This window comes from Cnephaeus nilssonii (assembly GCF_951640355.1).
Source record: "Cnephaeus nilssonii genome assembly, chromosome: X".
NCBI lineage: Eukaryota > Metazoa > Chordata > Mammalia > Chiroptera > Vespertilionidae > Cnephaeus > Cnephaeus nilssonii.
The window spans coordinates 29,541,104-29,556,320 of NC_137071.1; the positions used below are offsets into that span (position 1 = coordinate 29,541,104).

At 37.9% G+C, this 15,217-nt stretch overlaps 1 protein-coding gene across 1 annotated transcript in view; it reads left to right on the top strand.

The window, feature by feature from the left end:
• Positions 1–15,217, top strand: part of HDX (highly divergent homeobox) — a gene marked incomplete at its 3' end in the record, with an annotated part of 159,737 nt that overhangs the window by 56,258 nt on the left and 88,262 nt on the right. Inside the window, exon 4 of the mRNA XM_079765688.1 lies at positions 13,875–13,928. Within this exon, the coding sequence (XP_079621814.1) occupies positions 13,875–13,928 (54 nt within the window). The remainder of the gene's footprint in view (positions 1–13,874; positions 13,929–15,217) is intronic.

Here is a 15,217-nt window from a genome sequence, read left to right on the forward strand (position 1 = left end):
ATCAGTGACTTTGAACATTTTTTCATATGTATATTGGCCATCTGTATGTTTGCTTTGGAGAAGTGTCTATTTAGGTCCTTTGCCCATTTTTTAATTGGATTGTTTGTCTTTCTTTTGTTAAGTTGTATGACTTCCTTATATATTTTGGATGTTAACTGATTATAAGATGTATCATAGCCAAATATGTTATCCCATACAGTGGTTTCCCTTTTTGTTTTGTTGATTATTTCTTTTGTGGTGCAGAAGCTTTTTATGTTTATGTAGTTCCATTGGTTTATTTTATCCTTCGTTTCTTTTGCCCTAGGAGATATATCCGTAAATGTAATGCGATGAAAGATGTCTAAGATTTTGCTGCCTATGGTTTCTTCTAGGATTTTTAGGGTTTCACAACTTACATTTAATTCTTTTATCCATTTTGAATTTATTCATGTGTAAGGTGTAAGTTGCATTAGCTTTTTGGGGTCCTTTTTGGTTCCATATAAATTATTGGAGTATTTGTTCTAAATCAGTGAAATATGCTGTTGGCATTTTAATAGGGATTGCATTGAATCTTTGGGTAGTATGGACATTTTAATGATGTTAATTCTACTAATCCATGGACATGGTATATTCTTCCACTTGTTTATATCTTCCTTTATCTCTTTTTTCAATGTCCTATAGTATCCTGTGTACAAGTCTTTTACCTCCATGGTTAAGTTTATTCCTAAGTATCTTAATTTTTTTGCAATGGAAAATGGAATTGTTTGTATAGTTTCTCTTTCTGACAATACATTATCCTATATCAGCAGTCCTCAAACTATAGTCTGCGGGCCACATGCGGGTGTTTTTGCCGTTTTGTTTTTTTACTTCAAAATAAGATATGTGCAGTGTGCATAGGAATTTGTTCATAGTTTTTTTTTTTAAACTATAGTCCGGCCCTTCAATGGTATGTGGGACAGTGAACTGGCCCCCTGTTTAAAAAGTTTGAGGACCCCTGTCCTATATAATAAAAGACTAATATGCAAATCAACCAAATGACTAATGATGCGTACTGGCCACCAGGGGGCAGACACTTAATGCAGGAGCTGCTCCCTGGTGGTCAGTGTGCTCCCACAAGGGGAGCGCTGATCAGCCAGAAGCCCTGAGCTGGGCTCATGGCTTGCGAGTGCAGTGGCTTCGGTGGAAGCCTCTCCGGCCTCCTTAGCTACTGCCGGCTTAGACTCTAAGCCATCAGTCGGACATCCCCTGAGGGCTCCCGGACTGCGAGAGGGTTCAGGCCGGCTTGAGGGATCCCCCCTCCTCCCGAGTGCATGAATTTTGTGCACTGGGCCTCTAGTTGGTATATAAAAATACATTAAATTTCTGGGTAATTTTGCATCTTGCTACATTGCCAAATTCCTTTATTAAATCTAGTAGCTTTTTGTTGGAGTCATTAGGGTTTTCTATGTACAATATCATGTCATCTGCAAATAATGAGAGTTTTAATTCCTTCTTTCCAATTTTCTCATGCTGTTGGGCATCTTTGCCATTATTTCTCTGAACTCTATGTCTGAATGAAACAACAGAGACTAGAATAATAAGAAAGCAATAAAGCAAATACATAAAGATAAATGAAAAAAGAAAGGAAATAGAAAATATAAAACAGAAAAGATAAGTAAAAATGAAGAAAAAAAGTGAAGTGGCATTTGTTTCAGCAGAGTTTAGTGCCCCATGGGGGATCCCTTTGGATCCTACTCTTCTGTTCTGTCTGCCACTTCTGGGCTTCCTGTGAGCTATTTAGTACTAACTACTTTCAGAAACTGTCCTCCTTTGTCTGTCAGCAACCTACTTGAAGTTCCAAGAGCTCCACTGATCCACCTTTTGTCTCTGTCTCCACAGAACTTGGCTGCAGGCAGGAGGTGCCAATCTGCTCTGTAAAGTAGTTTTGTTAGCAGCTTGGGGCCCAATGCTGGGTCAGCAAACATCCTTTGTTCCCATGGCTCCTCCTCTGCCCATCTTTGCCTGCTATCCAGCTGTCAATCTTAATCACTCAAGTCTGTTTCTGAAAGAGCTTTAGGCAGGGGAGGTGTTGTTTGGCTTTCAGGGAATATGGTGGGTGTGTTTCCCTCTCCCATAGCTATTCCACTTCATGTGACCCAAAAATATTACTCTGCCCTGGGCTGGACAGAGATCCTTGTATGGAGATCAGCGGGGTCTGCTGGAAACCTGGAGTTTTTATCAGTTCTCTGGTGTGGGGAAACTACCAGTCCTTGTCCTCAGGATAGTGGGCAGACAGCCCCTCCCCTAATTCAGTCATGGATGCTCCCTGAGACTATTCCAAACCCATAGGCATTGCCTCTGTTTTTGTTTTCTCTGGAAATCTCAGAATGCAGGGTTCCCGAAGGTGGGACAGGCTGTATCATTTAGGGCAGGTTTTTTTTTTTTTTCCTTTTCCTGCCCCTTGTCTACTGGGAGTTGCTACTTCTCTCAGAAAAAATGGCTATTTCAGTTTGGGGGCCTAGGACCAAATACTCCTGGCTGCTGCTTGTCCACATCTCCCTGCAATGCTTCCCACCCCAGCCTTTCTTTAGACACCTTGAGTACATGTATCTTGCACCAAAGCTTTGGGTGAGTAGCTGCAAATAAAAATTCTTGTGCTCTGAGTTAAAAAACAAAAACAGCAACAACAAAAAAACAACATTGCAACTTTCTCTCTGACTGGCTCAGATCTACCAGTTCCAGGCTCCATCTGGACCAGCAGCCCTGCTGCCTTTCATGGCTGGATGTCACATGGACCATGGGTATCGGCTCTGGTGCTCCAAACTGTGGACCTAGCAATCCCTCCTCAGTGTCGGCCTGCTGGCCTGCCACCCCTGGGAGCTGGGTCAGTTCCTGTCAAAATATCACCCTTTCTACTGGTCTCCAGGTGTTTTCTGTCCTTCCTTGATGTAATTCTCCTTCTCAGCTGGACCTCAGTTGGTAATTACAGGTGAATGTTCTCCAATTTAGTTGTATTTCCAGGTGCATGACAGATCTGCCTATTTGTCCACCTTTTTTGTTTTTTCTCTCCTGGGCACTCCATTTTTTAACTTTTAAACTAGAATTGTGTGTTATGCACCACTATTGCCATATTATAGAATCTAAATTTTACTATATGTTTACAATTACACTACCTCTTTGTGTTTTATATTAATTAGCTTTCTTTTACTTCTACTCAAAGAACATTCTTTAGCATTTCTTGTAAGACAGGCCTGCTGGTAATGATTTTCTCAGCTTCTGTTTGTCCCAGAAAGTCTTTATTCCTCATTTATTTCTGAATGACAGCTCTGCCATGTATAGAACTCTTTGTTGACAGTTGTTGTCTTTCAATATTTTGAATTTGTCATCCCATTCTCTCCTGCCTGCAAAGTTTATGTGGAGAAATCCACCAATAATCTTATGATGATTCCCTTGTATTTAAGTTCTCTCTTTTCTCTTACTTCTCTTAAAAGTATTTCCTTGTTTTTGAATTTTGACAAGTTATAGTGTGTCTAATGTAGCCCTATTCAGATTCATCCTATTTTAGGCCCTTTGGGTGTTTTGAATCTGGATGCCCATTTCTCTTCCCAAACTTGGGCCATTATTCCTTTAAATATACTTTCTGTGTTTCTCTCTTTCTCTACTCCTTCTGAAATTTGCATAATGTTAATATTGTTTCTTTATTCGTGTTTCATAATTCCTGTAGGTTTTTAATCACTTTTTCATTCTTTTTTTTTTTTTTTTCATTTTGCTCCTCTGACTTAGGATATTTCAAATACCTTATCCTCCAGATTACTGATTATTTTTCCCTGCATGGTCAAGCCTACTTTTAAAACTTTATTGAATTCTTCAATTTATTGTACTAGTATTTTTCAACCTAAGATTTCTGGGAGTTTTGATAGTTGCTATTTCCTTGTCAAGCTTCTATTTGTTTATGCATTGTTTTCTTAATTTTGTTTAGTTTTCTGTCTGTGTTTTCTTAATATTCACAAAACTTCCTTTAGATAATTATTCTGAATTTTTTTGTCTGACAATTCATAGATATCCATTTTTAGTACAAATTATTGGAGCTTTTTTTGTTCTTTTTGTGATGACCTATTTACCTGATTCCTCATTATTCTTGATTCCTTATGTTGGTATATGCACTTATGAATAATGGGCTCCTCTTACAGACTTTATAGGTCCACTTTGGCAGACAGTTATTCACCAGTTAACCCAGTTTGTGCTTCTGGTTGTGTCTTCTGATGATGTCTTTGTGCAGGTAGAACCTGCTTTTGTGTTTATTTGGAAGCAAGTCTATTCTTCCAGCTCTGAGGAATGGGGATGGAGGAACATTTGGATAAGACTGCTGGCTTGGTTTCTAACCCAAGTGAGGCCTTAATATGGATTCTGGGGGTGCCTGGATTCTCTGATCAGATTAGCAGATGATTGGGCCTGGATTATATATTCCGTAGCAGATGAAGGTCAGAATTAGCTTCCCTTCTCTGGCAATTCAGCAGGATGGGACCAAGGACCTGTATTGATTATTGTTTGGGGACCTGAATCAGGAAAGAGTGTGTGCTGAATGAATCCCTGAGTTAGTGAGGCACCCAGTTTTGCTCTGCAGCCATAGGAAACCATGGACTGTGCTGTTTGTTCCAGTGCCACTGTTTACAGTGCTGTTGATTGGGTTGTGCAGCTTTCTGTATGCTCTTAGTTAGGTTCCCTAGTAAGAAAGAATGAAGGCTGTATTAAGTTATGAGCAAGGCTACTAATTAGATACCCTGCCTATGCATAGCAGGAGAGTCAGATTTAAAACTAGTAAAACTCTTTGTTGTCTTAACTCAAACCAACCCACACCCCAGTTCCATGGCTGTACTGGCTTTTCTCTGAAAATGATTGGCTTTGTCTAATCTTCTCACAGCTTAAGTGCTACTGAGCCACACATCTTTCAGTTTTTTTTCTGCCAACCCTTCTGGTCAAATGAAGCTGAAAGACACTATACAGTGGGTGGGACTATGTCTCACTTTCCTTGCTTGGGCAGGAGAAAGAGGGGCTGCTCTAGGCTACTCTCAATTTCTCAAACAGGTTCTGTGGTCAGAAGGGGCTGGGGACCAACTTCAGGATTATCTATGAATTAATCATTCTGCTTTGGCATGGCCCTGGAAACCTCCATACCTGGTACCTGATTTATTCTGGGGATGATCTGCTCTGCTTATCCGCCTATATGCTTGAGCTCCACTCACTCAGTTTTGAGGATAGTCACCGCCCTTCTGGTCAGGTGGGACTAGAAATCACTTTCTACATTGAGTGTAGCTATCACTGAGCACCTAGTTTGGTATGGGAAAACCTGGCTCTAGGGTCAGAAAATTCTTCTATTGTGGATCTGAATCAAACAGATCTGTACCATGTTGAGTTCCCTGGTCTGAGTGTATCCAAGTTGGTTCTAGAGATGAGCAAAGCTACTGGATGAGATTATTATTGAGACATTACATGTATGTACACAGTCTGCCAAGATCCATGTACTAACTGATGCAAACCTCTACTCCTTTCTCCATCACAATCAGATCCCCAGTGGCCAGACCCACAGATTCCCCTGAAGTCCCTATGATGAAATCTCAAAGTAGTGGCTCCCACACAGCATCCCACAGTGCTGAGGGAGGCTGTTTACCCCCTCCAATTTATCTCTTTTTTTTGGGGGGGGGGAGAAAACAGGGTCAGTAGAGATTTTTTCTATGGTGCTGCTCTATCCTGGAGAAGAAGCAGTGTGGTCAATGTGTAGCTACAGTTATTACATTTCTAATGCAGTCTGTTTTGGTCTCTGAGGTACAGAGGGTACTTTATTTTTTTAATTCTTTATTGTTTAAAGTATTACTTGGTCTACTTTCCCCCCCGCATTGACCTCTCCCCAGCTACCCCCACACCCAAGCAAATTCCCTCACCTACAGGAGGTACTTTAGCCTCACCTTTGTGTTCAGGTATTTTCCTAGTCATGTCCTTGAATAGATGTTAGCTGTTCTTCACATGACTTTCTCCTTTTACCTCTTCTCTCTGTTGTAAGGGTACTAGTCATTGGATTTGAGTCCCATCTGAATAAACTGGGATAATGTCACCATTTAATACACTACAGTATATCTACCTAAATTTTTCTAAATTTTGATGCTCTTTAAAAAAAGAAACATTTGTTTTCATTGATTTTTCTATTGAGTTTCTTCCATTCTCTATATTCCCTCCCTACCCATTTATTCCTTTAATTTGATCTTCCTTTGCCATTTTTTAAACCAGATTGCTTGTTTGTTGTTGTTGAATTACAGGGTTCTTTATAAATTATGGGTATTAGCTCCTTATCAGATATAAAATTTACAAATATATTCTGCCATTCCATGGGTTGCTTTTTTGTTCCATTGATTGTGTCTTTTGATGCACAATAGTTTTAAACTTTGATGTATTTTATCTATTTTCCCTTTGTTGTCTATGCTTTTGGTGTTATATTTTATTTTATTTTCCTTTTTATGGCATTTATTGGGGTGACACTGGTTAAAAAATTATACAGGTTTCAGGTATACAATTCTACAGCACATCATCTATACACTGTATTGTGTGTTCACCACCCCAAATCAACTCTTAGTCCATCACCATTTATCCTCCCTTTACTCTCCTCCACCCCTCCCTTTCTCCTCCCTCAGCAGTCACCATACTGTAGTCCCTGTCCATGAGATTTTTTTCTTTTTTGCTCATTCCCTCTACCCCTGACCCAGCCAACCCCCAGAAAGTTAGTCAGCCTGCACTCTATCTATGAGTCTACGTGTCTGCATTTTGTTCATCAGTTTATTTTGTTTTTTAGATTCCACATATCAGTGAAATCATATGGTACTTGTCTTAGTCTGGCTTATTTCACTTAGCATAATGCTCTCAAGGTCCATCCATATTGTTGCTAAGGGTAATATTTCCTTCTTTTTATGGCCAAGTAGTATTTCATGGTGTCATATTTTAGAAATTATTGACAAGTCGAATGAAACTATTTTTCTGTCTTTTTCTAATAATTTTATAGTTTTAACCTTTATGTTTAGACTTTTGTTTCATTTCATCTAATTTTATATATGGTATAAGGTAAAGGTCTTTAGATATAAAGTGGGTCTGTTATAGATATACTATGGTTGAATCCTGTTTTTTATTTTAATCTGTCTTTAATTTGGTAATTCAATCCAATTACCCTTAAAATAATAACTGACAGCAAAGGACTTACTATTGCCATTATAGGTGTTATTGTTTGTATGCCTTATGTTTTTTCCCTAATTTTCTCTATTACTACCTTATTTTCTGTTTGATTTAATTGAAATGCCTCTTTTGGTACAACAAGGAGACATGTGCAAAGAGAAGACATAGAACCATGATTTATGTTAAGAATACAAGTCCCATCCAGGAAGAACTGTAGCTTGATAAGAGCAATAAATATTTTGCTGTTTAAGGAGCTGAACTCTGAATACACATGTCATAAGACATTTCATTTCAATTGTATAATTACATTTAGGACTTAAAGCTAACACTCAACAATTTATTTTCCTAAGTTAGTAAATAACTTCTATATATCCTCAAATGTATTTTTTACACTAGTAGAATTAAGATATTTTACAATGCTAGAAAGTATAATTTTAGGAGATAAAGATTTGTATTTATATACTCCCTAGGACCTTTGGATTAGAAGATAATCATTTCACATATTAATTTATATTGTTTTACTTATATCTCTGCACTTTTTTAAAACAGCTAGAATTTTTAGAATCAGCATTGTGAAATCAGGTTTGTTATGTTATGTCTGAGTACTTTTTATCATTTACTTGAAACATCTTGGAATTCCAGGTTTTCTGATCTTAATTTTTTGTGGTTTGAAAAAGTATAACTACTAAAATCATGTAGGAAAAAAATCTCAGTTAGCATTTTGGTTGTCAACTACAGGAACTTTCTTGGCTAGTAAAATTTTCTAAGCACTAGTTTCATATTACTTAATAGAAGAAAACGTCATGTGCTTAGAAAAAGTGTTAGATGCTTGGCCAAAAGTTGTAGATTGAAATTACCAATTGTAAGGCTTATTTACTTCTAAAAGTTTTTCCAGAGTAGGTAGAGAGAAGAGGGGTGGTGGATATTTTAAAATAAGGCACTACATCTTTTCTCCTTTGCTCCTGAACACATTGTTTTCAACCTGAAGCACCTATTCCCCTCCTCCCACTACCTACTCTATGTAACGGAGCCTTGTATATTTCCACTCTTGGCCTTTTGTTAAATTTCAGCAAGTGAAGCTAGTGAATAATGAAGGCTCAAGTGAATTCAACCAATAAATTTATTGATTGCCTACCACATGCCCAGCCATGCCCTCTGTGCACTATACCTCATAATTGAAAACATCTAGGAAACACTGCTTATTAAAACAGAATGATTGATAGGTTTTAATGCTCAACTGATAACAAAACAACTGACAGAAAGCTAAAACATTGATTTATGAATCTCTTACTGCTGAACTTTGCTGAAAGACATAGTTATTGTCTGATTGTTTCAGTCAATCAAATTTCATTTAATGACATATTACTAATATATTTTGTTTTCCTGACTCACATAAAATTTATTTCACATAAGAACTTTACTAACCCCCTAAACTTGTCTTAAATATTTTAAATAGAATATCCAACATAGGTGTAGAATTGTCTTTATAATAGAACAAATTTTTGAAATCAAACAAATGCATTTTTGTGTATATCCCCTCTAACTCTATAAAAATAGTTAGACTAAATTGTTTTAAACATGATATCGTGCCCTTAATACGCTCATAGCCTAGCATAAATATTACAGCAGAATTATATTTAGGGTCTAAATTATATAAAAATAAATATAGTAAAACTTCTTTAAATTTTTTATATCATTTATCAAAGTAACTATATAGATGCCTTCCTATGAATATGTAACAATATACAGTAATGTGTATATATAACATATAATTAATATTCTAATATATGGTATCTATGGTATCTATTGTAAGTATAATTTTTCATGAGAAAGATAAGCATTGATAATTGGATTCACAAACCTTAACTATCCACATAATGTGATTCCTGTTTATATTCAAATAAGTGTATCTACTATTAGCTAAGAGTAGCAGATTTCCATTAGGCACTTCCTTGCATTTACATTCAGTTTTATGATGTCCATAAAAAGACTACTCCAGTAATCAACAGACTGTCTAGTTTTCTTCTATCTCATGCACAAGATTTTTCCTTAGAAATATGTTTTATATTTCTCAGTTTCTACCTCCCCTAATTTAGTTCCAAGCCTGGATTACCTACCTCTTGACTAAAATATTATTAAAGTTTCTATACTTGTTCAATTCAATATACACATTTAGTCAAATTAATCATCCAAATGTATAAAAATAAATTCTGATTATATTACCCATTTGATTAAAAACTTTCAATGGCTCCCTGTATTCTACAGAATCTATATATATAAAAGCCCAGCGACTGAACAGTGGAATGACCAGAACGACCAGTCAACCAGTCCCTATGACATGCACTGACCACCAGGGGGCAGACACTCAATGTAGGAGCTGCGCCCTGGTGGTCAGTGCACTCCCACAGTGGGAGCGCTGCTTAGCTGACCAGGATGAGTGGCTGCTCCCACAGCAGGAGCAGCCGCTAGCAGGCCCAGGGTGAGACCGAATCTCTGCACCTATCAAATAACTGAGACAATCCAGACTCTGGCCTGACCCCACCACCTGATGCAGGCCTTCTAATGTGTGTTCTAGAAAGAGCACGGGGAGCTGGCATAGGCAGATGGCAAGAGGGGACATGACTGTGGATACCCCAAGGAGGCTGTCCTGATGGCTGAGGATCCTGGAGCACAGCTGCTCTGAACATCCTCAACAGTGTCACTGACCTGGCATCACACATCAAGGACATTCACCGAGTGGCTTTGGGGTGCAAAGCTCTCTGCCAGGTTCCTCCAGGACATAGAACATGCCTTTACCCAAGACATTACCCCGAAATATCAGCTCAGACTAATTTCCTCATTCAGCAGCCGCTCAGAGGGCGGTCCACAGCCGCTCAGCTGACTGGGATGAGCCACGCCACCCAACCAGTGCATGAATCCATGCACCGAGCCTTTAGTTAGATATAAATGTACTTTGTATTCATGGCCTTCACAAAGTGACCCCTAACTCCCTTTCTAGTTCTAGTTGAACTGACAATTCCCAAAGATACCTTATCCTTTTACTCCACTGTACTCATACTACTCTTTTTCCCCAGAGTGCTTTTTATTTCTGCCTATCAAAATTCTTCTCACCTTTTAAGATTTGGCTAAGATATCAATAATAAAGTTGATGCAACTTTTCCATATCTTGATTTTATATAACACTTCATTTATTGTACCTCCCTTAAGACACTTATCATAGCTTTCTTTGTATTAAAGTTACTCATGTACCTGTCTTATTTTTCCCTCTTAGGTCATAGGTCTTGCCCTCCAGGAAGTTATGTTTTAACCTATCTAAGTTTTATTTCATGTACAGCACCTAGTACAGAAGAGATGCCTGATAAATATTTGAACAGAATTCAAATAAGTTAACTTTGGAAGTTATCTATACTTATTGCAATAATGTTCAATTTGTCAAATAGTTTTTGAAGTCCTTCACAATTGTTTTAAGGGCCTGTGGGATTATTTTAAAAGCTTTCAGCGGTGACAAATCTTCATCATTTGAGGGAAAATTTGATTTTGGAAAGTAAAATTTATTCTTAGTCAGGTTTAGTGAATAATATAAATGTTCAATCTGGGCTGTTATATTTTCAGTTATTGAAAAAGAAATATGAAGTAATAATACAGAATCTCTGGATGAGTTATGAACAAAAAACTCCAAAAGGAGAGTTCCCTAAATGATTTCAATAATTACAATATAATTGTAATGACTTTATAACTTTCTAAGTTTTCTAGTTTGAAGCATACAGTACTCATTTGAATGTGTGAGTTATAACATATTTGTCAAATGCATCTTGACTCTATGTAGATTAATTTTGCAGTTTTCTAAACTAGGATGTTAAAAATGTATTTGGAATTTAAATATTATTTAAACAAGAAGTATATTTCCTTGCTAATTTGAAATATTGTATTTTATAGTTTCTGGTGAAGGAGAAACTTTGCCATCACTATCACACAAAACAAAATTTCCCAAGTTGATGGGAAACATATTTATACAGTACTTTGAATCAAAAAAGCTTACAAATTCAACTACTATACCTGGGTGTTCTGAGTTTTACCAGAAATATACAGAACTAAAAAACAGATTCAAAGCCAACAATAGAGGGCTATAAAACAAAAAAGTGAAAGTCATCTCTTCACAAATCTCATGGAATTTATAGCATTGGTATATTAATGTGGTTATGGAAGTTTTCACTTTTATTCATTGCATACAATTGGCTTAAGCAAGAAACCACATTTTATATTATTAAAATGTATAGTGTCTATCTTTAAAGAAATTACATTAACCATTTTTATTATATGTATTATTTTATATGTAAGTTTTTAATAGTTACTGGGTCTCTTGTAATTCATTTGGTTTAACATGTTTTCTCTAACAACTTTATATAGTCAGTTTAAACATTATCCTAATAGATGGGAGTATGTGAAGAGATAGTCCATAATGGTTGGATATCTCTATTATTTCAAAAGTATATTATATGATTATTTTAGCAGCATTACCTCCTTCATTGAGTTTAGCAATCAATTTAGCTTATAAACATTACATCATATACCAATTATTGGTGGGAAGACAAGACACTATATATTTTAAAGAATATTTCCATAGAAATTTTGTTATCACTCTCAGTTCACTATTTTAAAAATAAATTATTCAAACTTCATGACCCTCAGTGATTCTAGTTAATTGACATTTTACTGTAGTGGTATTTTAACTTGAGTAAATATATTTTTAAATTTTTCTTAAAAGTATTATTTGGAGTTTACATCAGTGTAGCCTGTTCTTATCATATTGGTGTATTTTGACCTCAAAGTAAAATGGCAAGTATAGTGGCCAAGGACGGTAATCCTATCTAATAAAAGAGTGATATGCAAATTGACCGTCACTCCAACACACAAGATGGCTGCCCCCATGAGGTCAAAGATGGCTGACCCCATGTGGACACAAGATGGCCACCACAAGATGGCTGGCAGGGAGGGCAGTTGTGGGCCTTCAGGCCAGCAGGGGAGGACAGTGGGAGGGACCCAAGTAGGCAAGGGAGGGCAGTTAGGGGTGATCGGGTTGGCAGGGGAGGGCAGTTGGGAGAGACCAGGTGTGAAAGGGAGGGCAGTTAGGGGCGACCGGGCCTGCAAGGGAGGGCAGTTAGGGAGGACCAGGCTGGCAATGGAGGGCAGTTAGGGATTACTGGGCCAGCAGGGGAGGGCAGTTGGGGGAGACCAGGCCTGAAAGGGAGGGCAGTTGGGGGCAATCAGGCCTGCAGGGGAGGGCAGTTAGGGGTGTCCAGGCCAGCAGAGGAGGGCAGTTGGGGAGACCAGGACAGCAGGGGAGGACAGTTGGGGGGGACCCAGGTCTGCAGGGGAGGGAATTTGGAGGGGACCAGGCCTGCAGGGGAGGGAAGTTGGGAAAAACCAGGCCTGCAGGGGAGAGCAGTTAGAAGTGACCAGGCCGGCAGGGAAGGGCAGTTAGGGGTGACTGAGCAAGCAGGGGAAAGCAGTTGGGGGGGGGGGGGGACCAGGCCTGCAGGGGAGGGCAGTTAGGGGTGACCAGGCTTGCAGGGGAAGGCAGTTAGGGGCGACCAGGCTGGCAAGGGAGGGCAATTAGGGATTACATGGCCAGCAGGGGAGGGCAGTTAGAGGCAATCGGGCTGGCAGGGGAGCAGTTAGGTGTCGATCAGGCTGGCAGGATAGTGGTTAGGGGGTGATTAGGTTGGCAGGCAGAAGCGGTTAGGGGCAATCAGGCAGGCAGGCAGGTGAGTGGTTGGGAGCCAGCAGTCCTGGATTGTGAGAGGGGCGTCCCAGATTGGAGAGGGTACAGGCTGGGCTGAGGGACACACACCCCCGGTGCACAAAATTTGTGCACTGGGCCTCTAGTAATTTAAATAATTGACAATATTACTTTACTATTTACATTGACTGATCACTTCTTATTAGTAGGCATAATATTAATTCATAGGCTATGACTGAATATAATTCATCAAACACAATAAATGCTTGATTGAATACCTCTTAGCAATATTGATTTTCCTTATCAGTTTCTCAGGAGGTACGCGCCTGAGAAGGAAGGAGAGGGCAAGTGAGAATTTGGAGTACTCCAAACCTTTGTGTGTCCCAGGAAAAAAGTATGGCAAAGTACAGGCTAACCCTAGCCATAGTTCATGGAATCAGCTTGGTCTCTATAACAATCCCCCAAATCCAACTGGAGTAGTATCTACTTGTGTGGCAATGCTGACATAGTAAGCTGTTGCTCAGTATTTATTCGCCTTAGTAGTTTCTGCTTAAAAATAAACTTAAATTTATGTAGGATGAATAAATCTTGAGACCTAATATACAACATGATGACTACAGTTAATAATTTAATTATTGTAACTCATCTCACAGAACACTGCAATTTTATTATAAAAAATATTATTTTCCATAGATTTCCAAACCGTACTTCCAGGCCTCAACAATGTCCCATAATGTGTCTTGAATTTTCAGGGGAACTTTGCACCACTTCTAAAATTTCCCCACCAAAGAAGGCCCTTTAAATCTGTTGCATTCAGTAAGGAAACAGAATTGTCTAGGTGGGGAATATGCTCTGAATGAAAACTTATCTTGAAGTCTTATATGAATTTTTTTTGTGTTGATCAGCTTTCCAAGTCAGAGTAATGCATACCTTACTGAGATTCCATTTGTTGTTTCCACAGATTTCAGGAAATCTAACTGTGCCTTGGATTACAGGGTGTTCTAGAAAAAGAGCAGTAAGTAATCTTTCATTTAAAGGAATAAATGTGTTTTCTCCTGTCTTGTTAGTAGGAATTTCATTGAGAAAACTATAATAATATTTGTAAAGTTGGCAAAACTGAACCTCAATAAGACTGCATTATCTCAAAGAATATATTTTGTGATCACATTATTTATACATACTACAAAAATAACAAATAAAATGCAGTAATCAGCACACTAAATAATATTTGAGGAGGTTTTTGCAGTTTTAAAAAGCATTCAGAGATAATTAATAAAACATCATACCTTTTTACTTCTAATGAACCCAGTTAATTTGATCATATAATTGAATTATGATTGATATAAACATCTCAGTCAACATTAAATAATCTATATTAGTAGTAGTGCACTTTGGTATTTACCAGTGATGAATAACTAATATTTTAACAATTTTGTTTTTATGATATAACTTTTGTGATGTTTATAATATGAATATAACAGAACTACATTGAAGTTGTGTTTTCTCAACAAAGCCTGCTCAGTTGGTGTGTAGAGGACCAAAAATCTGCATTTAACAAGTACATCAGGAAATTTTGGTGTAACTGGTCCATACATGGGAAATTATTAAAATATTTTAATATACAAGAGACAAGAATAGACTTTTAGAAAGAAAACTCAAATTATTGTATGTTAGATAGGTTTGGGGATAATAAAATGGAAGCCAGGACAGTAGTACTGGACAGGATTATATAGACTCCTTTTTTATTTTTCCCCACAAAATAGAACTATATACCATGCAAGTAATACAGGAGGCCACCAAAGTAGAATTGTGAAGGATGGAAAGAAAGCAATTGAAGCCAGGACAGTAGTACTGGACAGGATTATATAGACTCATTTTTTATTTTTCCCCACAAAATAGAACTATATACCATGCAAGTAATACAGGAGGCCACCAAAGTAGAATTGTGAAGGATGGAAAGAAAGCAATTGGTTAGGGACTCCAAGATTTGGAGGAACTACATGGTATTTTGTCCCCACAAAATGGCAGAAAGTGGCACAAGCTATGCATCTCATGACCCCTAACTTAACACCTGCATAAAAAATAAAATATCTAGGAATAAATTTTACCAAAGTGGTAAAAGACCAGTACTCAGAAAATTATATGACTCTGAAGAAAGAAACTGAAGAAGCTACAAATAAATGGAAGCATATACCTTGCTCATTGGTAGGAAGAAGTGAAAGCATATACCTTGCTCATTGGTAGGAGCCCTCGGGGATGTCCTCAGGGGAGCGAGCCTAAGCCAGCAGTCAGACATCCTTAGCT